This window comes from Papilio xuthus, unplaced genomic scaffold, assembly GCF_000836235.2.
Source record: "Papilio xuthus unplaced genomic scaffold, Pxut_1.1 DF826933.1, whole genome shotgun sequence".
Classification (NCBI taxonomy): domain Eukaryota; kingdom Metazoa; phylum Arthropoda; class Insecta; order Lepidoptera; family Papilionidae; genus Papilio; species Papilio xuthus.
Genome location: NW_013531716.1, coordinates 358,562 through 382,850, shown reverse-complemented (window position 1 = coordinate 382,850; position 24,289 = coordinate 358,562). Strand labels below are relative to the sequence as shown.

The 24,289-nt window shown below is 34.6% G+C and overlaps 4 protein-coding genes across 6 annotated transcripts; 1 reads left to right on the top strand and 3 right to left on the bottom strand.

Annotated features, from left to right (window-relative positions):
* Positions 1 to 1,871: 1,871 nt before the first annotated feature.
* On the bottom strand, positions 1,872 to 3,532 carry LOC106121924 (uncharacterized). The gene is made up of 3 exons (XM_013317757.1): positions 3,303 to 3,532; positions 2,681 to 2,839; positions 1,872 to 2,258 (listed from the first exon to the last, which is right to left on the bottom strand). Exons 1-3 carry the CDS (start codon positions 3,376 to 3,378, stop codon positions 2,008 to 2,010), a joined length of 486 nt encoding a protein of 161 aa, XP_013173211.1. The 5' UTR covers positions 3,379 to 3,532; the 3' UTR covers positions 1,872 to 2,007.
* An 825-nt stretch (positions 3,533 to 4,357) lies between these two features.
* Positions 4,358 to 5,748, bottom strand: LOC106122016 (uncharacterized). Its single transcript, XM_013317862.1, has 2 exons — positions 5,285 to 5,748; positions 4,358 to 4,937 (listed from the first exon to the last, which is right to left on the bottom strand). The coding sequence occupies exons 1-2, from the start codon at positions 5,592 to 5,594 to the stop codon at positions 4,714 to 4,716; spliced, it is 534 nt and encodes a 177-aa protein (XP_013173316.1). The 5' UTR covers positions 5,595 to 5,748; the 3' UTR covers positions 4,358 to 4,713.
* Positions 5,749 to 5,913: 165 nt separating this feature from the next.
* LOC106122132 (uncharacterized) lies at positions 5,914 to 7,240 on the top strand. Its single transcript, XM_013318009.1, has 3 exons — positions 5,914 to 6,203; positions 6,386 to 6,626; positions 6,982 to 7,240. Exons 1-3 carry the CDS (start codon positions 6,078 to 6,080, stop codon positions 7,077 to 7,079), a joined length of 465 nt encoding a protein of 154 aa, XP_013173463.1. The 5' UTR covers positions 5,914 to 6,077; the 3' UTR covers positions 7,080 to 7,240.
* A 10-nt stretch (positions 7,241 to 7,250) lies between these two features.
* Usp8 (Ubiquitin specific protease 8) lies at positions 7,251 to 24,172 on the bottom strand. Of its 3 annotated transcripts, none has more exons than XM_013318006.1 (19): positions 23,907 to 24,172; positions 23,604 to 23,834; positions 22,390 to 22,529; positions 21,735 to 21,897; positions 21,050 to 21,206; positions 20,643 to 20,784; positions 20,280 to 20,398; positions 19,876 to 19,995; positions 19,424 to 19,549; positions 19,212 to 19,341; positions 18,745 to 18,917; positions 18,501 to 18,593; positions 18,083 to 18,208; positions 11,364 to 11,494; positions 11,053 to 11,152; positions 10,851 to 10,976; positions 10,576 to 10,785; positions 10,058 to 10,401; positions 7,251 to 9,686 (listed from the first exon to the last, which is right to left on the bottom strand). In XM_013318006.1, exons 1-19 carry the CDS (start codon positions 24,005 to 24,007, stop codon positions 9,584 to 9,586), a joined length of 2,835 nt encoding a protein of 944 aa, XP_013173460.1. In that variant the 5' UTR covers positions 24,008 to 24,172; the 3' UTR covers positions 7,251 to 9,583. The 3 variants fall into 3 exon arrangements, with proteins under 3 accessions (XP_013173460.1, XP_013173462.1, XP_013173461.1); XM_013318008.1 differs by having other exon boundaries at positions 10,576 to 10,770; XM_013318007.1 differs by having other exon boundaries at positions 18,083 to 18,205.
* Between the last annotated feature and the right edge of the window lie 117 nt (positions 24,173 to 24,289).

Here is a 24,289-nt window from a genome sequence, read left to right as displayed (position 1 = left end):
CTACCAAAATAAATATTTTTAAATTATTTTTTATTTGTATTTGTGTTTAATATTCTGTTCTATATATAATGTGTGTTTAGGCCAGATTCATAAAAAATGTCTAATGAAAATTATATGTTTTTGGTAGTTTTCCCAACGTTTATATTTGGTTGACTGATCTTAAAAGTTATTTTATTATGTTATGTACCAGTGGTAAATTATATTCTCGAATCATGCAAAAGTGTCTATTGATCTACTGAATTTTAGACACAATAGTCCAATGAGTTAATATAATTTTAATGTATTTTAGTTCATTTTCACATTTTTATTATTATAAAAATAGAGAGTTGGATCAAATTTACTTTTAAAGTAGAAGAATTTTCAAAAACATGCAAATTTTTAATCGAGAAAATTGGATCAAAATTTTCTAATCTCGAATATTCGCGTAACGCTAGTTATATTGTTATGTATAAGATATATATGTACAAGTACTTAAATATTTAGCAAAGCAAAGCTTAGCACGACAAGCATTCCTTTTAGATCTAGAAATTAAATCTAGATGTCTAGGATATCTAAGATTTTATACGTAGGTACCTATTGTTTTAATTCACGTGAACTAGTTTGCAATAGAAAATATGTACTTAATATTAAATAATGTTCTTTCTTCTATTTATTAATATTTGACATTTTTTAAAGTTCCTTTTGTATAGTGACAATATTTTTTATTTCCATTTTTTTTTTATTTTCATCCAATAATTTCCATTTTTTTTTAAAGCAAAGATGTATTATGTAAAAATACTTGTTAAAACATGTTGTCTTTGTCTTAACAAAGTGTATTCAAGGAATAATATGTTTCAATACATGTATTTATGCAATGGAAATCCACAATAATGTTGACACCAAACTGTAGGTATTATGCCTTTTAGCATGTGATAGATTGCATTTCCTCTTTAGCTTATATGAATGCAGTAAATAAATATATGTAATTATAAAATGTGTTTTATTTATATAAATCAGACCTAACTCCCGCGAAAAATTATATTCGGCAGAGGAAGGGACGTATCCCCTGTTTATCAAAGGTAGGCAATGCGTCAAGTTGGAGATGTCTATTGACAGATTAGGTTCTCTATTTTAGCGAAATTAGGTGGTTAAAAAATGTTCCACCTTAACATAGTTATGGGGTTTGTGTTAATTTAAAAACCAATATGATAAGCAAACGAAATTTATTTTAAATAATAAATTTAAAATTCATCATTGTTTTAAATTATTTTACATACATGGATTATTCAATATCACAAACAATAAATACTGATTTAACTAAAAAACGCATTTTATGCTAAAAAGGGTAGGTAGAGTTTAGCATTACCCAGACTATTAGTTAAATCTGAGTTTCTAAAACTCAATATCATAAAACTTAGCAAAATTACTAAAAATAATATTAATTTGTGATGCGACACATTAAAAGCTCGTGATTAACTTGCATTTGACAGCAATATCCAACATCCGAAAAGCAATAATAATAAAATAGTGTAACAAAGCCTTTTTAGTGCAAATAATAATTTTAAAAAGACACCAAACGCATCTAGGAATAACACAACTTAGGAACTCAATGATATACTAAAAACTATAATTTTGATTAATATTATTATTTAGACTAAAATATGTGATAATTTTAATTTCATCTGTATTTTATATTATTTATTTGTAAAAAATACATAATCGAGATTTTACATAAAGAAAACAATATTAACATTGCAGGACGGTTTCATCATCACAAATATTACCCTTATGTTGTCTAAAGATACAAAATTATGAAAAAAAAGAAATTAAAATGTGTAAAAATAAGTAATAATTTAGTTTTTTTAACACATCTTTGCTTTGTGTTAGTGGCATTGAATGTGTTAAAACAATTTCGTTAAAAAATACATTGATGTAAATTACATTGTCAAAAATACATATTTATATTATCCTAGCCTCTATTTGAGCAATACAAAAGATTGTCTAAAACATTCAAACAATATATGATACTCAATACCCATTAATGGGCACTGATTGTGCAGCTGTAATCCGAGAAATGACTTCCCGACCTAGCTTCTGTGCAATAAAGTCTATAATCTTCATGACCAGCTCACGTCGGCTAGCTGCACATGACATCAACATCTCAAATGCCCACTTATAGTCATCAGGTGACAGTCTAGCCAAGAAATTCAAAATAATATAAAACAGCTCATTTAAATTTCTTTTAATAGAATCCCATACATCTCTCAGTGAGACAAGTCCTGGAAAATTAAAACAAAAACATTACAATCTATTGAAAAATTACATAGAAGTGTTAGACATCTAGTTCTTATCAAACCCATCCAATAAAAAAGGTATAAAGTGATGTAATATCAACAATTACAAAGGAAAAATATGTGGCTCAATTTTTAGTAAAGTCTATACCTACACTAGCTATTGCATGTGATGCTCCATCCATGCGCAATTAAAAAGAAACATAATTAGTAGCCTATGTGTTCTACATCTATGCCAAATTTCAGCCAGATTCATTCAACCATTTTTCGAAATACATCACTTCTACAAAATTCACACAAACATCCATTCATCCATCCATCAATCTAGACATTAGCATTTATAATTTTAGTAAGATAGTAATGTAAATAATTATAAAAACATAGGCAGTATATGTTAATGTTATACTTACTACTAGTAGCATATCCCGAGACGCCTCCAACACCAGCTCCGATGGCAGCACCTACTCTGCCCCCAGCGTACCCCCCCAACACACCCCCCACTAAGGCAAATGCTCCTGTCAATACTGCTGCATCAATGTCCCATGCTATACATATATCAAACTCATCCACTGAAATTATACCATCATTTATTATACTATCCATCTCTGTTCTGACTGTTTTGTTAACATGTTTTATAGTGATATTAAATGTAGTATTTTAATAGTAAGAGAATTATTGGAACACCAGTTTTTAATTTACACATTACAAAAATACAATTTTTATTCTGAGTTTGTGTACCAAAAAATGTTGATCACTGGTACACAAGCAATCGCTCTTATTCAATTAGTTAACTTATTAGTTTTAAGAAGAGAATGAGTGTATAGTGCAAGGATCAAGGCAATTTTTCTATTCCTAAGTGGAAAACTGCTTGACTGTATCTTGAATTAAATTATTTTAATGAAACCCGTGGTTGAATCTTATCAATCAGTTATTTCAAGGTCAACTGATACATGTGTAGGACCAATATTTTTTTGATAATTGACTCTGTTGTTATGCGCCAATTAAAATTTCAGAATGTGAATTTTGACTTACCCAGAAGCAAAATGATTTGCTCAATCCAACTGGAGTCTATACGAACTCCATTAGCAATAAATGGTTCCACTTCCATTGCAGATGTTATTTTTAGCGTTATTTGTCTATCCAAGCTCACTCTTGTGTAATTCGTAAATCCATAAATAGTCGTACAACGTAAGAACGTCGAATTATCTTGCGTCAAATAAAATGTTTATGGAAATATAATGTAATTATAAATAGCTTAAGGAGAGAATTAAATATTCACTAAAATCTGGTCAGAATATATATAAACGATGTTATTTTTACGTCACAGTGAATTAAAAAAGCACTATTTTGCAGTAAATTACATTTCACACATTTTATAATATATGTTTGTAATTACGATTTATGACAAGCAAATCAAATGCAAAGCGAAGTGCCAGGATGGCATCTGTCAGGTGGCCAGAGAGATTAAGTAAAACAGAAAAATAATAGTGGGGAAACTCCCTTTCAAAGTTATTTAATGCTGCCATTCAGTTACGAAATAAAGTAATGCCATACCAGTACAGTAGGACAATAGCGCCCAAAAGCATCGCTGGCATAAAACTGGTACAATGTAAAAAACTAACTGTCGCCAGTGAGCCTATACAGTGCCAGCCCAGCGCAACCAACCTACTTTACTAATATAATGTAAATCAGGCATTAACTAAAAATCTCTTGAAAACCATAAAAAAAGTCTTCCGGATTAGGTTACATACATCCGGAGCATATTTTAATTTTAATAAATTTTTGGAAATATACATATAATTATTTAAGTTAATGTGTATGTTTTTAAAATTAAAATAAGTAAAAAAGGGGGTATGTTTTGAATAAATAAACGGTATCAACCATTACTTTCTAAATATTCATTTTAATAAATACGTTATGTAAATAGCAGCGAGGAGTATGGAAAGCATAATATCAATATAGTGTAATAAAACAAAATCAAATAGTTAATAAATTAATTATGATATCGAAACACTTTATTTAAAACAAAAATTCATTCATAATTACAACTTATACAATAATACGAACTATTACATAAAACTTTCAGATTTCATACATTGCAGCAACAATTAAGAATGTCGTTTAAACTTCAGTACATATTTTTTAATATTTCAAATATCTGTCCAGTCATTATAAGTTGTAAAGAAGTAAGCAGTCGTCGTGGTTTCTACAAAATTCACAATTATAAAGTCATGTCTAAAGTAAATGTAGGTAAGTCAATTTTAAAATAACAGGAATATTGGCCTATAACGATAACATTAAGAGCAATACACAGTTTGATTGCTTCTCAGGAAACATGCTTCAATTAGAACATAATAGAATAGAAAAGAAGAGAAAGTAAGAAATAGAATAGTGGAAAAGAACTGGTTGAAATTTTGTAATCAACACAATGTAGGCGAGTTTCTTAGGCTGATGTTAAGCTAGATAAAATCTTCTGTCCCAAAGCGTTTGAAGATATTTGTAATATGAGCAAAGCCAGTTGTTTACTGCAACTGCCATTTTGAACTAAAAACATTGCAGCTTTTTTGTAATCGTCGAAACCTAGACCAGCTAGGTAGTCGTAAACCATGTCGAACACATCAGACAATTTCGACTTTATTTCATACCATACGTCTCTCATTGCAACAACTGGAACAATGCAAAAATATTAGTCGAAATAATTAGTTTCATTTTATGTACAATAGAAAATTGTAAGCAAAACTTCTAACACATATCATGGTGAAATTTCGTAAAAAATTAAATTTTTGCATGACAAAATGAGTTTCGTTCGTTTCTATCCTTAATGGGTCCGTAATGGATAGATGTTAGAATATTATTTTCGCTAATTAATGGTTTTTAAGAGTTTAACTGAAATCTTTACGCGAAAAAAATATATTGAGGGTAGTTTAAAAAAGTTTACAATATGTTTGATTTTTATTTTAATTACGTTTCCTTTTTAATTATGTCTTCAATTATAAATAAATTGTTCTACTTACTGACTAGCCCAACACCACAAGCGCCTCCAACGACTCCGCCTATAGCCGCGCCGGTTTTCCCGCCATAATGATTACCAAGTAAACTTCCAGCGACCGTCAATCCAGCGGTCACCATCAACGCTGCCTTAGCACGAGGACTTTTCCATAAAACGCGGAAATTGAATTGATCGCTAATTTTCAAGATTATGTTTTCCAAAGATGTAGGGTCGAACGGTAAAGCGCACGAATTTTGTCTTTCTATGGTGCACAGGTCGTAGTCAATTTCACCCTCGTCGTCTGAAGAATCAGAACTGCTGTATTTCCAGTCCATTTTTGCTTGAAACTACCTTGTAGCCCTTGGTTAAAATTTTAAATATTTATTTTATATAAAGATACTTGCCAACTACTCTGCACTATGTAGTGAATTTGAAATTTGAGTTTCGAATACCACAAAGACGAGTTCAGACATTAATTGGCAGATGGCATTGTTAAGGTGTTGCTATTATTATTTTTTTTCATTTTTTTTTACCAACTTGTAAATTAATACGAGACGAGACCGAGAGATAGATTGTAGTGTGTCCTTTAAGTATGCTTAGTTAATAATATTTTACATACATTTTAAAAATGTGCAAACAAAAATAATTTAATTGTTAATGCTTATTATTCTTTAACGTAACTGACTTTGAAAGAACAAGATTGCTCTTTGAGATCAGCTGAATGTTTGGCAGATTTGTTTTGATTCGTTTGTTGACTTTCGATTATAATTTGATAACTTCTCATGTAATCTAACACATTGTTTTATTATGTGAAAACCATGTCACAAAAAACTTTGATGAGCAGGCTCGGGAATAATATCCTAGAAGAGTCGCAGTTACTTGCCGAGAAAAAATGGATACTGGATGCACTAACGCAAATAAAAAAACAACGAAATAGTCTTCAGGTTTGTTTTAATCGGTTGTAAATGTATTAATACTAAGTTCCATCAGATTCTTCGAGTTTTTAAAGTTACTAAAAGTACTATTGTGTAAGCTGTCCGTGATAAAAAAAAATCTGTTGGTCAGTTATTTCGTTTTTATTTTAGTTTTCACCATAATTGTATTTAAATTAATCTTTTTGCAACAGATAGAAAGGCTACAACTAGAGAGCCTAAAGTATCACCTCAAGGGAGAGAAAAACTCTAACTTTGAGAGTAAAACTACAGTAGATGATAATGAACTGCCAACCACTTCTGCAGTGAATTTGATGCAATCAGCGCCGAAGGGCAACGGGATTGCGGACGCGGACAAGGATGGCCTCATGGATGAAGAGATCATTTGCAATGAACAGGAATTAGATTTGTTGATACTTTCCAACTGTTTATATGGTAAGTACAGACTACTTGGATGGTAAATACAGTAATGAGTGCAGCATGAAACAGCTGCAGCTGTCTTTTTAAATTAATACAGTGTGTATGTGTGGAAGTGGATTTGATGGACTAGGGTATGGATAGAAAGGGGGTAGATAGATTCTCTTGTGGGTTCCCTCCGTCATCAATTAAAGGTAGGCAATGCATCTGCAATTACTGGTGTCTATGGGTAGCAGTCACTTCGCATTTTCGGTGAATCCAGGAGACAGCTTGATTGTTTGCCACCTTATAATATAAAAAGTTGTAATTAAAAAACTTCCCCAATTTATTCGGAGTCCCAATGTTTGAGTTAACATGTATTTTTTGTCTACAGCTAATCAGAATGTCCAGAACAACATGGAGGAGGATGAAGATGATGAAGAAGACATAATTATTGACATGAACATGTTTATGAATGGTAATAATAACTGATCATAGATGGCGCTGAACATTTCATATGTTAAGAATATTAGAAACTACTGTTCCTATTCATTCCATATGTTTACCCTAGAATTGAGGAATACTTAAGATTTACCATAAGATTATATAGTTAGTTAGGAAGAGGATATGAAATAAAAACGAAAATTTATATTAACAAAGAATTTTAATAAATTTACCTTTTAAAGTAAGTATATTATACGTTTAAAGTATTAATTATGTACAAGCTTCATACAACAGTAGTCAACTAAATGTCTCTTCCTCATACAAAATAAATAATGCGTACCTTTACACATGGCAACCCAACCACAATAATGTTTTTACTGAAAACTATTTTTATTCACTAGCAACCCATAAAGAATATTTAAAATCCGACTAAAATGATATCACTTTGTGAAATAACTAATTGATGCACATAGAATTGATACATATTTTTGTATAAGTAAAAATGTGGGCAATGTTACCATGTGTTGCCTTCCTCGGACACTGACCATTCAATAACTAAATTTACATATGTTTATTGGAAGTGTTAAAATCTTATAATAAACTAATTAAGTTGTTTAAACAGTATATTTTAGGATGGTAATACCACTCATTATTCAGTCTTACGTCATCTCAAAAGTTCAATCTCGCTAAACTACACATTCACAAAATTATCTATACCACCAATATACACCCGCCGGTACGATGTACTCTCACCTACATAAATGTATTTTATACTATATCTCATAAATACATCTCCCTTCATCATCAGCTCACTATACGTCCCAACCGAGGGGCTCGGAGCCTACCCTAAGTTAAGGGTGATTAGGGCATATTCAACCACGCAGGCCCAGTGCGGGTTGGTTGACATATCCCTTAATACTATGTATTTATGGTCTAAAGCATACTGACGGATATTTGCAGACATATTTTTAAAACTGATTCCCATAGCCATAGACAAAATAAAAATGGAAAGTTTCATACAAGTTTCAAATTCTTATCATTTTTTATATCATAAGGTGGCAAACGAGCGAGCGGCCACTTGAAATCGCTGAATAGCGAAGTGACCGTTGCAAATTGCAATCGCAATTAAATTTGCGTTGCCTACTTTTAATGGACGGAGGAGATAGACAGACAGGGAATATTTTCCCGTCCCATGCATCTCCTCATCCGGAAAATCCAATTCTACTTCCCATCCTTTGCTCATAATAAAAAGGGGATTTATGAGAAGGGAAAGAGGATTAATTCTTATAGAGAGTAGATATTTAGAAAAGTAATTTTGTACTGTTATATTGCAACACAGATTTTTCCACAGAAAAAAGCCTCTGGAGACTTCTTGGTCATATGATGAAAGTGTATACAAGTTTTGTAAATGTATACTTTATGTAGGTGATTGTACAAAAAATATTGTTTTCATTGTTTTTGCAAGAAGAATGAAATGTTTTTGTACTCGTGTTCCGGCAGCGGAAATTGACGTCATTTAAATTAAATACTTGTTACATTCAAAGCTTATTTGTACAGCTTTATCTTTCCGTAGCTTTTATTGTATATACAGTTTAAAACAATTTAAAATAAAAATTCAGGTTTGTTTAGGTATAGTAAAGTATAGCGATTCATTCTTGACTTGAAATAAAATCTTTTTTCCATGAAACAACCGCCATCGAAGTTTTAAACGTTTCAAAAATCTACAACATATATAACCTTAAAACAAAATATATAAAAAAAAAACAAATACATATGAAAAAAAAACGAAAGTTCTCTTTTTGTACAGGTTTGGGGGCACACTGGTTTCTTGAAATTAATTTCAGATAAAAACTTATTAATAAAGTCGCGGCAGAAATTAACTAAATATAATATTCAAATAAAGTATGAATTATTTTGTGGTCAAATAAATAAATTACCTTTTTTCCATTAAGATTTTATACAGCGAAGTTCTTTCGTCAACTTTAAAACATCTAAGAAAAATGTACAAATAAAACATTTCTTTTTCAATTCAAAGTAAAATAAATCGGACCGATAGTTGAATGTTAGTGTGCGTTTCCACTAAACACTGAATATAATATAACAAAGTTTGTCTCAGCGATACTGCAGTGAAAACGCACCGTTAACAAAATGTAACAAACCTTATGTTTAACCTTACGTCTAAGTTAGGTTTTAGCATTTTATATGAATAATCACAACGAATTACATTTATATTTAATTTATACTTTTACATGAAGCATGTATCAACTAATTCAAATACATACAAATGTCCATACAAAAGCTTAAGTCGCGGTAAAAATAGATTACGTTGCGAAAGCGAATAGTAAATCATTTTATCCAATAATTCCTACTCAATATAAACCGTTCATATACAATCTGTGTCGAAATCTGACACTTTTATAAATATATTTCATTCATCAATAAATTAAAAAGGAAAAATAGAATCGTGTATTGAAGAGGAGCGATAGTATAGTGATGAATTAGCATGTTGTGGGCGGGGCGTCAGTGAGGGGGGCGTGTGCGGGGGCGGGGCATCAGGAGCGCGCACAGGAGGTGTAGAACAGTATGTAGGCGGCGCTGGACTTCACCTCGCTGGCGGGGATCTCCGTCACCACGTGGTCGTCGTATTTGTACCATCTGGAACACAATACAAACATTATGGTTATTGAAGGAAACCTAAGTATTGTCGACTTATCTTGAAAGTGTATCAAAATGGTAATAACACGTAACGTACATTTTACATTTCTCTTGCTAATATTATAAATGCGAATGTTTGGATGTATGATAGAAATTATCTCTAGAACGGCTTTTATGAAATTTGGCATAAATGTAGACATAGTCTGGAAGAACTTATAGGCTGCTTACGAAGTTGCAGGCGACAGTTAGTGACTTTGTTAATAGGGAACCATGCTTAACAGCACTGTCGCTTGACTCCCACTGCTGGGCGTGGGCCAAAGTTCTCCACGATGATAGGACCATGGGGATATAGAAAGCGAGGAGAAACTGACTTTCCGTAGACGCTGCTCTTGCAGTAGGCGGTGTAGTGTCCGCCCTCCATGGAGCCGTAGTGGTTGGAGACGGCGTACAGGTTGTACATGGGGTTGCCGGGGCAGTGCAGCGAGAACTGGCTCATGTCCAGCTCCTCCAGCGGGAAGTCGATGTACGTCTGCTTCTTGCGGTACGTGTTGCTCATGTACTCCTTGGGGTCCACGTAGAACCGCTTGAAGTGGATCACCAGCACCGGCGGCAGGCGGGAGATGTCCAGTTTCTTCACCGCGTCCCGCTTCTCCTTGCACTTGGGGCAGTTCCAGCCCGGTATCGTCTCGTCCTTCAGGTACAGATTTAAGCAGTCCTAAAAAAAAACAATATAAAATAAAATTTTAAAAGCACATTCATACCTTTGACACTTGTCCACCACATTGTCTTAATAGTCAAACTCTATCGTTTGTTACCCATACTGCCATCTTGGATTTTTATATTCAGATAGTAGAGTGCAGTGTACTAGTGAAGCAGTTTAATTAGTGACCTGCAGCGTGCAGCGCGCGGCGGCAGCCGGCAGCTCCAGGGAGAGGTTGGAGAAGGAGTCGTATGTGGCGGAGCGCTCGGCGCAGCGCACGCACCGCACCGTCGACCTGATCTGCCCGTAGAACAGCCGCAGCACCAGGCTCTCCTTGCACCGCGTGTACTCGTGCCACGCGCGCTCCGCCGCCGGCAGACCCTCCTGCACGCACACGTTCTAAATTAAAGGCATTCAAATTAAGCGGCCGAGTCGTGAGGTGGTGAGAGGGGGCGGGGGTGTACCTTCTGCGGCGGCTTGATGGCGAACTGCAGGTCTAGATGCAGCCAGTCCATGAGGATGGTGAGGAACTCGTGCGAGTCTTGCTGCTCGCCGCCGCGGAACGCGCGCTGGTGCTTGCCCACCTCGTTCTGCGACAAAAATACACATTAACCGAGAGTTTCCACCGCCCATACATACATCCTTACAAACAGTTTGGTATGTTACCCTGAGGTCCTTGGTGGCGATGAAGCGGTACTGTCCGGACCAGAGCGCGCGCACCACCGCCGCCAACTCCTCCGCGATGGCACCGCGCGTGCTGTGCGACCTACAGTACAGTACAGTACAGTACAGTACACATTCACTAACAATTACATTTACACATAATAAATGTCAGATAATGGCTGAAAACAAAAGCTACATTTTGAACAAATATTCAAAAATTCGATTTTAATAGAATAAGGTTTATACTTAGCAGTGATCTGATACAGGCTGATTATTTTAAGCAACTTTCTACCAAATTAGCTCCTGTACTATACCTGTTGACATGTTCGAGGTACTGTCCATTGCAGAAGTATGTGACGAGTATGGCGGTGTTGTTGAGGCACTGGATGATGGAGTTCATGTAGCAAGTGTTACCAAGATTCTTTAGACCCGTCAAGCCGCGACCCTGAGGAGACAACAATGTTTTTATATCAATAACATCCTGTATTTTCAAGAATCGTGTTGTAAAGTAGTGTAGTGGGTAAGGGCGGACAGCCGCCGTGATATTTGAAAAATACTATAGCAATCATTACGAGTGGTCTCCTTAACAAGTTCCATGTCACTGGCGATTTCTTCTTTTTAAATTGAAGTCGCCGCGCAAGTTGGTGTCAGTGAAGGTGTTTAAACAGTCATTAAAAACTTTAAGCATAAAAAAAATAATTTATAACAGTAAGGAAAAGTTTAATATATTCTAAATATTAATGTCCACATTAAAAAATATAGTATTATGAAAAAAAAAAACATAGATATGAAGACAAACAAAATACTAATTTTGTACTACATTTAAGTAAGAAAAAAGATAGACCTGAAGAGCTTTGTTAATGTGTATACTCAGTTTCCCTGTTAAGATATCCGGTAGACTGACGCATAAATACGTCGAGTAACAACAGTTAATGTAATCATGTAATTAATTAATTTATCTAAGATTAGAAGTGCACGTAATGAGCTTTGTTCCAATGCAACTGACTATTTATAGTTAATACTTATTCATACTTATATCATTTGAAATTATTGTATAATACTACTTATATAGGAATTAATGCAATCGTAACGTAATTAACATAAATTAAAAATCGCACACTGGTTTCGTTTTGAAATCTTACTAATATAATATTATAAATGGGAAAGTTTAGATTCTAAATATTAATGTTCGTATTGTACGGATCTGAATGTTGGGCCACCAAGGTTTCGGATGAAAGAAGATTGCATGTAGCTGAAATGCGTATGCTAAGATGGATGTGTGGTGTGACAAGGAAGGATAAAGTTAAAAATGTGTATATTAGAGGAAGTTTGAAAGTAGCGCCAGTGATCGAGAAATTGAGGAGTAAAAGATTAGCGTGGTTTGGACATGTTATGAGGAGGGATGATGATGATATAAGCAAAAAAGTAATGAGATTGAATGTGGATGGCTACAAGGGTAGAGGAAGACCAAAAAAAGTATGGAATGACTGTGTGAAAGAGGATATGCGTAAGAAGGGGGTAGACTCGGATATGACGGCTGATAGAGATGTATGGAGGAGTAGTACATGCTGTGCCGACCCTCGATAGGGATAAGGGCAGGTTGATGGGAAAGTTTAGATGGATGGATGAAAGTTTGAAGGTATCTCCGGAACGTCTCAACGAGTTTTGATAAAATTTGATACACATGTAGAACATAGTCTGAAAGAACACGTAGGCTTCTTTTGAGTTGTTTTTTCATTCCGCGCGGACGGAGTCACGGGCGACAGCTAGTTCTTAATATTTCATGACATTGCCATGAAAAGACAAAAAGACAAACTATTCACAATTTTATTATAAGCTGCATGGATCTCGCTGATATTTGGCATAGATGTAGAACATAGTCTGAAAGAATACATGAACTACTAATTAAGATTTTTTTGTCAGCTAGTGGCATAAATCGCAAAAGGAGTTTATGCGTTTGTATGTTTTTGATGCATACATTTTAAAATCTCCTATATTTTCATGTCTGTGTTGTGTTTCTGTAATGGAAACGCACGATGAAACATACCCGTTTGAATAGCCAGACGATGTGGTTGTGCGAGTACTTGAGCCTCACTTTGACCTTTAGCACCATGTTAGCTGTGTCCAGAGGAATACATCTTTGTTCGTAGCGGAGAATCTTGATTGTTACTACTGCCGTCTTTTAAGTCTTTGTTTCTTTTGTTCGGTTCTTTGTAAATTTTCTTTATTACTTGGTTTTAATTCTGCTTATAATTTAGCTTTTTTGTGTTAATTACTTTATTCTTTTAATTGTATTTTATTTTGATTGCGACAATTTTTGATATGTATTTAATGTTAAATCTAATCTTCTGCACAAATTAATAAGTAATTTATTTTATTTTTTCTTTTAATATTTGTATAATATATAATAATCTTGAGACAATATTATGTCGGTAATTTTCCACAAACGTTTGAAAACACAAATTCACAATTTGAATGGAATAACGCGAAATTTCAAGGACGTTATGACTTTATACATCAAACCCAATGTGTTTCCTTGTATTTAGACAGAGGAAAGACAAGCACGAGTAAGACGATCAGGTACAGCATAAATACAGTTGAAATAACTGACGCGATCATTTGTTTTTGTTTTTTTTTTATTTTTTTTAAAGTAGACACAGGCTGTTAGTTCAGCCACAACACACGACTGAAGGTTTCGTGTCGGTCCGAGAGGGAGGTAAGGGGGTGTCGGGTTGGGGGTGGTGTTAGGGTGACTACGTGTACACGCGATATTTTTCAAGTGTCATTATTATTTGCATGTTGACGTGGAATAAAATTAGAATTAGTACTTTTTACGTTATTGCACATTTTACGAGTAAGTGGCTAGTTTTTAATCATGTCGCAAAATTTTAGTTTTTTACTTTAGTATTTCTTGCTTAGTGATAGGTTTTACATTTTTTTAACTTTTTCATTTCATTTATCGCTCAGTGAATACATATTTTTTCAGCTTACATCAGATTAAAAGTTCTTTCTAATACAACATACCATCCATTACACTTTTTGCCCACAGCTAGTGTCGTCCTATTCAAAATATCTTATGTGTTTCATGTAAGGAAAATTCATCCCTCCATTCTTTGTCTTCTCGGATGGTCAATTTACCAGGTGAGAATAGCCTATCTTACGAGTTACGATATCATTAGATTGATTGCTCCTGCCTACACTTGAACGGCGTTAACTTACTATGCACACCCTTGAGACTTTTTCCTTTGAAGTAAGTTTTTACAAAGTTTTCACTGTCTAAAAAACATTTGGAAATATAATTATTCTCTGATATTTCCACGAGTATGAGAGGGACAACTATATATTTATTTGTTTCAACACTGAAAACTGTTAAATTGAATTAAGAAGTTTATAACGTTATCCGTCTTTTGTTACTTTGGATATCTTTTGTCTTAATGATTCTTAAAAGGTTATCGAAGTCAAAGGTTATGTAATATTGTCTCCATGACCACTAGACAGGGTGTGGCGAAGAAATCGTATTGATATTATCCCTAACAGCAGGGGACGGTATCGGTCAGACGGCAAATGTGACGGAGTACACACCCATATTTATGTGCCAAAAGTACGCTGGTTAGGGAAATCTGAAGCTAAAGTAAGCCATTTTTTCGTGTATAATTAATGATTTACTAATAGCGCTACTGTTATCGGGCCAGATATGTTAGTAGGACTATACTGTAGTAAGTAGTACAAATAGTAGGGCCTTTTAAATATACCTAGATAAAGCTATTTTAAGGGTGCTGCGAAAATTTATGATTTAAAATCATTAATCAAGAATCAAGACTATTTGTTAAAGGTCAAGTTAACTAAGTTGAGTTAAGTTAAGTAGAGGTCAAGAGTGTAGTTTGATAGATGTGGTGTAGATCCGCCCAGATGGCGCAGCCTTGGGTACCTGACCTTTACACCATTGCGTGTCCAAGCCCGTCAGGTAAGATTTATACAAAGATGCAGCCTGAAATATCAGCTGCTTTTTGCTTTTTATTTATGAATAGCTATCTCCCGCGACTATGTCCGTTAAAAAAAAAAACTAAATAAGTATTCTATGTGTTCTTCCAGGCTATGTTCTACATCTACGCCAAATTTCGTCAAAATCAAAGCGGTTCCGGAGATACCCTCTAACAAACATCCATCCATCCATTCTAACATTCGCGTATATAATATTAATAAAAAGTAACATTAACCGAGTTTTAGCGATAATGAATAGTTTGTCTATGGTGAAAATTCTTGCAAAATAAATTCGCTATTTATTATTCATTTTCTTTAATACTATATAAATATTCTCGAATACAAGTCAAAAAAAAATTGTAAATAGCAGAGTTGGCGTGCTAGTAACCGCTTAAAGCGTTTTTTATGCGCAGTTATTTCTTCAGCTCGGACTTAATCTTATAAGCTTGTACTAAAGTACTTTTGGACTTTGATATAACTCTATTGTTATTAAGAATAATGTGAAAACTTTACTTATATTTGTGAAAATCTGCGCTACGAAATACTTTAAGAATGTCGCCTTGACAAATGTGAAAGAAAAAAAAAAGTCTATTTTTATCAAAGACAAAAGAGGGATGGTTATATAGGTATTCGCCATGACAACACCAATTAGGAAATTTAAGTTTAACCGTTGATTTCTGAGACTAACATCTCTGTATAACACGTATCGTCATCCTTGTCATTATCTTTGATAAAACAGTGATAACAATATGCTTTAAACGGTTATTTTGGTCTTTGGAAACCTACGGTAAATAAGTCAAGGTCCAAGTAAGTCCTGAATATGCTATTTATATTTGGTACTTATTTGTTAAAGTCCTACGTGTTTCACAATCTCCAAATAAGCTTTGAAATGAAAAAAACTAAACAAGTAAATTTTGCCAGGAAGTATATGTCAAATAATTAATTTTGTTACTTATCTCGTATTTTACTTGGATACTTTAACTTTTTTTTTTAGTTCGTTATAATTTTTATAAATTCAATATTGTATTATACTATATTAGTGTAACTTATTCACTTAGTTCAAGTTCAGTAATATCTCCGCAATGTTTGCTGACGCTACGAGCCGCCTCACGTGACAACGCACGCGCCGATATCGATTGTATTATAATACTAATCAGTACAGACTGCAGAACAGAACGTGTTTATAATTCTATTTTAATTTATTTATTTTTTATTTACATACTTCAATAGAAATGTTTTAACATTTAATTTTTTTGTTTAAGTTTTTTCTGTCGACCTGTTTAATCCTTTAATTATATTAAAACATTCAGGATTTTACATTACCTAGTTCAAAGTTGAAGTTTTTAAGTACGAATAATAACTTGCACATTTTAATTAAAGCAAAAAATAATAACTTACTACATCACTGTTTTATTTATATTATGTATGTATGTACGTATGTATATATGTATGTAAACTTTGTCCTGGGGTGATGCAGCCACTTGATGTCAATTGCTCATCACTCCCCCTGTCTTTTACAAAAAGAATTGGATTCTTGAACACGTTCGGTCGACTAGGCCATTTTGTAAAGAATTTCTCCGCAACTCTTTGCGTAGTTAAATAAAGTTAGCAATTAGTTTCTTTCCTTACATAAAGATTTAAAATATTCCAATGGTATGCATCATTATTTTTATTTCAACTAGCTGTCGCCCGCGACTTCGTTTAATCCCAATGTATAGTGACTCTTCGAAGAATTCTTTTGAGGATTTTATTGTTTGTTTCCATTGAATATGCTCCGACATTGAACTGAAAAATTCTTCCACTGTTTGGAAGCTACTACCTCCGGGTGCTAGGTGCATTTATTACTAGATCTTTTAAATTGCGCGCAAACGAAGTCGCAGGTAAATATTATACATAATAATCTTGCTTAGGTTATACTTTTTGAGTTGAAAACTTGACTTTGTTATTATAAAATGAACGGAACTTTAGTGATACTATAATTTCTTGACCTTCAAAGGAATTACGATTTAAAAGATATTTTAAATAAGATTAGATAGTCACGTGTGGTCGGATGTGGACCCAAAAGCGTGCGAAGCCCCAACTGTCTGTAGCCGAATGTTGACACCACGTGTGATATCACGCGCACCACTCCGGCTTCGTATCATGATGACACGTGGATATAACATCACATTTCTCTATCTTGTGTAAACAATTCATTCAATGCTTTTTAGTCGTAAACAAAGCCTAAGTCACAAATTATAATTTACGCTAAAACTAGTAAATCATAATACTATAACTATCTTACTAATATTATAAATGCGAATGTTTAGATCAGTGGTTCCCAAACTTATTTTGTCTACTGCCCACTTTGACAATAAATATTCTTTTAGCGCTGCCATATTTTCACATATTTAAAAACAACTATAACTTCAAATTAAATTATTTAAGTATTGTGACCTATATATTTTTTTTGAAACGTTTTACTATAACCGGCAACTTGAGACTTGCAGCGCCCACAAGGGGGCGTTATCGCTTTGGGAAAGACTGGTTTAGATGGATGGATGGATGTTTGTATTTCCGAAACGGTTGAACAGATCTCGATTAAATTTATCACAGATAGATTCATAGTCGGGAATGACACATATGCCACTAATTAAGTATTTTTAAATTCCGCACGGACGGAGTCATGGGCGACGGCTAGTTATAAATTACTTCTAGTATTTTTTTATACAAAACTGTATAGCATTAGCTATCTCTTTTTTTACTATATTACTCAAGTTTATTTAACTAAAATGGAATATCGTAATGGCCGCCACATTTACGTGCTTTTATTAAATAATATATAACATATTTAAAAGGGTTTTTTTTTTAAATTTATTTATTGTGAATTTGTATCGAAATATGTCCGTATATACATTTATATAGAGACCGATTGTAAAGAGTAAATGATTGGAATAGTATTCTTGCCGGATTATTAGGTTCATTGTCAAATCAAACGAACGCCTGTTGTTATATTTGACAAATCATTGAAATATGAACGACGTATTGAAATGTTTTAGTTACATGTACTCACCACATTTCCCCAGACAGGCTGGAAGTCTCTCTGCTGCATTTCACTAGAGGGCGCCATCTTGTGCGGCTTCGTGCTGCGGTCAAACGCCGGCGCGGGCGTCTCCTCCTCCTCCTCGTCCGACACCTGCTGCAAGTGTATCTAATGTTAAAAGTGACACTTTTAAATACACTTGTGACTATAAGTGTACACATTTGTGATTATAAGTGTACACACTTTTGACTGTAAGTGTACACACTTTTGACTCTAAGCGTACACACTTGTGATAGAATAGACACTTGTGATTTAAAGTGTATTCCATTATAATTATAGATATACACACTTAGAGACTCAAAATGACTTAAACATGTATTCATAATATTACTAAAGTGTAGACATTTAACTAAAAAATAACGTTATAAACAAAAAAATATGAACAAACCTTTGGTATGTTGGGCGAGGACTGAGAGCGGTTGATGCCGGGGACTTCGACCGTGTCCTCCGGGGGCTCCATGAACGTGTCGCCATCGTCATCCTGACACACACGCAACAACACAAATAACTTTTTAATCTCATTAACACTCATACAATACTGGATTCATTTGATGCAAGAATAATTTGGAAGAACTATAGTGAACCAAAATGTCATTAAAAATTCCTGAGATATTGAGGTACAGGTAATTGACCTGGGGCTTCCTGCGCGTGCGCGCCTCGGTGAGCTTGCGCTTGCGCTCGGTCTCGAGCAGCTCGCGGCGGCGGTCGAGGTGTTGCCTGGCGGCGCGCACCTCCGCGATGTGCGCGCGCCGGGCGCTCAGCTCCCGCAGCGCCGCGCAGCTCGCCTCCTGGCGCGCCATCGCAGCTGTCACACCACACACAAACATATCAAACAAACCAATATATCACAATGCTCATTTTTGGATCACACTTTTATCATGAATCAACTCCTGAGGTTGCAAGTTCCATGAATAAATTAAATTCATGTAATGTATAGGTTAATCCAGAATATAAAGAAGCAGGATTGGTGACGCGTCAATCGCCTTACTAATCACACCACTCCCTTATAAGAGTAGTTGTGTTCCACATTTTCTAAGCTTTGGCAAGGTTTTTTATATGCACGGTGAAGCTATACTATGTATCATATTATAGTAGTAACCCTGTGCGTCAGCGTCGCTGGCGGACTGCTCGGCTGCGCGCGCGATGCTCTCCGCCAGCCGCTCAGCCTCCTCGCGCTCCCGCCGCTGGTACTCCTCCAGCTGCTCCCGGAGACGTTGGTTCTCTTGCTCCTGTACCATACGTACATAATTACATACACAAGCTCTTGGACCCTGACATCTAGAAATGTTCCAGCAGTGGAGAGGTGCTCACCATGTCAAACTGCTTGTTCTCAAGCTGCATGAGGAGCGAGGAGATCTCCTGCTGGCGCAGCTGGTACATGGCGCGCAGATCCTCGCGCTGTGCCGCCTCGCGCTGCTCGCGCACCTTCTCCCAGTCCTTCAGAGAATAGAACAGAAGAGAACTTCAGTACTAGATCATTTGTCATAAGACATAGAATATTTATTCCTTCAGATAAGAATATGTTTCAAGGTCACATTTGTATTTGTGTAGGTGTTGACGAAAAACTAATTTTTAAAATGTTTGTTTGTCTGTATGTCTGTCCACAAGAGACTTGGATGGGAGGGTGGCTGAAGCACGCACATGTTATATTTTAGGCTACTTTTATTTTTTTTATTTTGCGCTGGCGAAGTGACGGGTGACCGCTGGTGTTGAGAAAGTTGAGTTTTCCAGTGTTGTTTAAGAAAAAGTTTTGAAGAGTATACCTGTTCAGCCTCGATCCTCTGCATCTCGAGGGTGAGGGAGGTGTCAGCGATGCGCTGCTGCTCCTCCAGGATGAGCTGCATGTTGCGCGCGCGCTCCTCGTACAGCTGCACTGCTGCCATCTATACGTACATCAAACAAATTACGTAAACTGGCTTTAACACCTTGTATTATGTGCCTATTTGATTTTCGCCATTTTGGCGCTGATGGTAGCGGTGGTGTGTATTGGAACTAATGCCATAAATAAAATTACCTGTCACGTAACATCAGAACAGACACCACAACAATCAAATAGGCACAAAACATTACGACTTATGGCCTAACACTTTAAGTGTCACCCACTTGCAAGTTTACTTTAACATAAAACATTGTGTTTACGTTTTATATAAGGAAGAGAAATATTTACTTTACTAGTACGATCAACGACGGGCTCCCCCGGCTTAGCGGCGCGCTGCGGGGCGGGGGCCTGCTGCGCCGGCGGGGACGGCGGCACCACGTCTGACCAGCTCGGGTACTCTATCTCACCTACAATACATCAAAATTATTTAAAAAAAAACTTTGAGTGAACTGAACTATGACGAAATATTACTATAAAATTTAGTCATATCTCTTAAAAAAAATACAGTCCAACCTGGATAAGTGGGTCAGTAAGGTCTTGACGAACGACCACTACAAGTGAGAAAACCAGATAAGTGAGATACCTCCATAAGTGAATACTTATCAAAGTGTGTGTATATGTAATTATTGTCTATTGTCTATGAGCACATACCTAACATATCATCAAGCATGCTGTTCTGACTGGGCGGTACAGCGAGGTGATTGGTGGTGAAGGCCGGGTACTTCAGCAGCCAGTCCTCATAGCCACCCAGCAATGCTAGCGGCTGACGAGCGTATTGGACTTTTATGTCCCACTGCAAATAATGTTCCGTTTAGAGTATGCCACACAAAAGGTTAAGAATGCAAAAATTGGTTAACATGAGAAAAATATATTTACATACTTAGTAAATCTATACTTTTCACAGATTTTTAGTAACAATTAGAAGTCACTTTATATATTTAGTGTTTTTTTACAGCCATTATGGTCTTTAATCTGAATTAGATGTCATGAAAATTATTAAAGACTGTATAATTTCTTGTTATATCCATAAAGATGTTAATTTCATTTGTATGTTGTACCTTCAGCAGTATAGTCTTAAGCAGATGCAGCGTCTTCCCAGGTATGACGGCTGTGCTACTCCAGTCCAGCATCACAATCAGTTCCATAGCAGCCCGCTCCGACCACACCGCTCGGGATGCTGATGGCAGATTCTGTTCTAGAACATTTGCTGATTGCCTACAAAAAAATTGTACATTCACATTGTCACTTTTATATATTGAATATTCACAATGTTTTTTTAATTTCATATTAATTAAATTATTCCGAATAACTATTTTTACACAATATATACACTAAAAAATATTAAAAAACAGACAAAGCATGAGTAAAACATTCTATTGGTTAAGGTTCATTTCTATAGGTCAAGTCATATGATAAATAAAAAAAATCTTTTTATTTTCAAAAATCTAAAACAAACTTATGAATTTAAAAAGCTTTACTTGTTGCTTGAAATAAATATATTTATAAAACAAACTGAGTATTAGACGCTAGCTATTGCCCGCGACTCCGTCCGCGTGGAATGAAAAAAAAACTTAGTTCCAGGCAAATATTCGAATTTTTCTCACATTTTAAACCTTCTCTTAACCTTCACGAACATTTCAAGACCTAGATAAGATAGATTCAGCCATTCTCGAGTTTTCACGAGACTAACAAACAGGAATTGATTTACATATTAGACATTAAAATAATGTGATCATATCCTACCCTGGTGATATACATTCTTCAGGAATACTAATACAGGCAGGGTAATTGATGTGAGATTCCAAATAGTCCTTCCCCGGACGAGCATCAAGGATCATCACTTTCAGTTTCCCGCTCTTCAGGATTGAATATAGCTGCTCACTTTTTATTGTCACTTCATCTGGTCCTAAAAGTATAACACATATAAGAGGGGCTAGACATTGTAACGTACCAATATCTCTATTCTTAGTAGAATCGACAAAATGTGTCAAAATGTATAGGAAAAATATGTTGAAATACAGAAAGTTATCGTTACTTTTATACATTTTATTGAATAGCCCTCAAAGCTTCAGGGCAATATATAGCAGATGATTGTCACACCTAATGACTATGCATATAAAATTATAAAAATCAGTCAAGCTGTTACGGAGTAGTATGGTAACTAACATTGTGAATCAAGAACTTTATATATAGGATTATTGTTGTTTTGTACTTTATCTCCTTACATATAATTTAACCATTTAGTACTGCTGTCTTATCATCTGTACAAAAATACATGTCTTTATCTTTGTTTTTACACGGAGAACGAGTAGAATCATGGTTAAAGACAAAAGCCTGGACTAATTTATTTGGCTACTAGTTTTTTTGAGTAGTAGAGTATGAAAGGTTTGATAATAACCTGGAAGTCCTACAGGTTGCGGTTGCTCGTGAACCGGGATGGCCTCAATTGCCTTCTTTCTGTTCTCATCAATTATCTGCTTAACAAGCTCATTCTCTTTAATATCATGCAAGCGTTTTGCTTTCTGTTCTTTAGCATATCTGTAAAAAACAAAGAACTTTTAAATCTATACCAATACTAGTGACCCAGGCCGCGCGGAATTAAAAACAAACTTAATACGTAGCCTATGTGATCTTCCAGACTATGTTCTATATGTGTGCCAAATTTCATCAAGAACTGTTATGCCGTTCCTAAGATACTTTATAATAAATATCAATCCAACAATCTAAACTTTTGCATTTATAATAAGATTATAGAAAGTTTATGCTTCATTTGTTTCAAATAATTGAATGCCTATGATTTTTACGCATTAAAGTTATTTCAAAGGTTGACTTGGTTGCCACCAACGTGGGAAAATAATATTAGTAGAATTTTCTATTAGTAAATGACTAAGGTTATTTTCTAGCTATCTACTGAGTGATGCTGGATAGTAGTAGGTAACATAATCTATATGAATAATTAAGAAGCACTACTATGTCTTCTATTGTAACAAACAACGTAATGCTTTAAGTTTAAAAATAAAATGTTAACGACACACTTGTCTATTGATTGGTTTTGTTATAAAACATTCAATATAATTTAGTAGTGTGCAAAGTCTTTGTCAGATTAGTCAACTTTAAGCACATTTCTAAATATTAATTGCTAAGTTATTACAAATGACAAGATTATAAAAATTCCCATCGCTCGCTACTCCATTCACACTGTATTAATGAAAAATTAAATTAGTAGCTATGTTCTTTCAGACTATGTTCTACATGCCAAATTTCAGCAAGATTAGCTAAGCCTTTATGGTTATACATTCTTACAAACATGAAAACTCTAGTATTTATATTAGTTTTTCTCTCTCTCTCTCTAAAGTCCTATATATAGAAATATTTTTAAGACATTCACTGTTTTACGGGATAGATAGAGAGATTACATCTGGTAATATGACAATAGTTGTCATTTCTTCCCATTTAAACAAATATTTAGCCATAAATATTGGCAAACTAATGTAAGTCTTTAAAATTGCAAAGATATCCATGGTTATATAAACAGTTTACAGTATTGTAGAAATATACCATAAGTTACATTATTGAAATAATTAGTAACACCAATAAAGTTACATGACTAACCTATCAATAAGGCTGTTTTTCAACATTTCAGCAGCATCAATAGCCTTATTGGGATTTTTTGTTCCCAGCATGTTGTTATAGTAAGTCTTATCCTTCATGTACTCCTTGTCCTTGCTGAGGAACGCCACTACGCGAAGGTATTTCATGTAGTAAACGTACGAGTTTTCCTCATCGCCTCTATCGCGTTCCTGTTCAGCTTTCTCAAACAATTTCTGAGCAGTTTTGCATAACCTGTAATCATTTATTATCTTTTATTGATTTTTACTTAGGGACACATTAAATTTTACCTTATCAGATACTTACAAATGAGCTCTTTTGGATTTTAAATCCGGAACATTGTGTAATTTGTCTAAATCTTCGATACATTTCCCAAGATGAAGCTGCAAGCGACGCGTCTCCGTCATCTTGATAATTTTGTGTTTTCTTAAAGAAATCACCGTCGTTTGCACAGTAATAAAAATAAAGTAGTTGTTCACTACATTTGTTGTAATTAATGATGAATTAGTTATTAAATTACATTAAACGAAACAAAAAATCTATGAATACAAATATCCAAGTTCGAAACGTCACAATTTCATTCAGCTGTCAATCAATTTTTCATTCGGTCAATCAGAGTTTTAATTCATTGATATGGATACCGGTAAATTGTACAGAACTTGTTTTCCTCTATAAACTCAGTTAATCTT

Bases quoted from the DNA above. Each gene is read 5' to 3' on its own strand.
- LOC106121924 (XM_013317757.1), bottom strand. From the start codon at position 3,378: ATGGAAGTGGAACCATTTATTGCTAATGGAGTTCGTATAGACTCCAGT. The intron at 2,840-3,302 runs GTAAGTCAAAAT...GTATAATTTCAG, and splicing joins GCAAATCATTTTGCTTCTGG to TGGATGAGTTTGATATATGT. The intron at 2,259-2,680 runs GTAAGTATAACA...TTAATTTTCCAG, and splicing joins CTCGGGATATGCTACTAGTA to GACTTGTCTCACTGAGAGAT.
- LOC106122016 (XM_013317862.1), bottom strand. From the start codon at position 5,594: ATGGACTGGAAATACAGCAGTTCTGATTCTTCAGACGACGAGGGTGAA. The intron at 4,938-5,284 runs GTAAGTAGAACA...GCATTGTTCCAG, and splicing joins TTGTGGTGTTGGGCTAGTCA to TTGTTGCAATGAGAGACGTA.
- LOC106122132 (XM_013318009.1), top strand. From the start codon at position 6,078: ATGTCACAAAAAACTTTGATGAGCAGGCTCGGGAATAATATCCTAGAA. The intron at 6,204-6,385 runs GTTTGTTTTAAT...TTTTTGCAACAG, and splicing joins AACAACGAAATAGTCTTCAG to ATAGAAAGGCTACAACTAGA. The intron at 6,627-6,981 runs GTAAGTACAGAC...TTTTGTCTACAG, and splicing joins ACTTTCCAACTGTTTATATG to CTAATCAGAATGTCCAGAAC.
- Usp8 (XM_013318006.1), bottom strand. From the start codon at position 24,007: ATGACGGAGACGCGTCGCTTGCAGCTTCATCTTGGGAAATGTATCGAA. The intron at 18,209-18,500 runs GTTTGTTCATAT...ATACACTTGCAG, and splicing joins CCTCGCCCAACATACCAAAG to CAGGTGTCGGACGAGGAGGA. The intron at 11,495-18,082 runs GTGAGTACATGT...TTGTCTCCTCAG, and splicing joins AGCCTGTCTGGGGAAATGTG to GGTCGCGGCTTGACGGGTCT.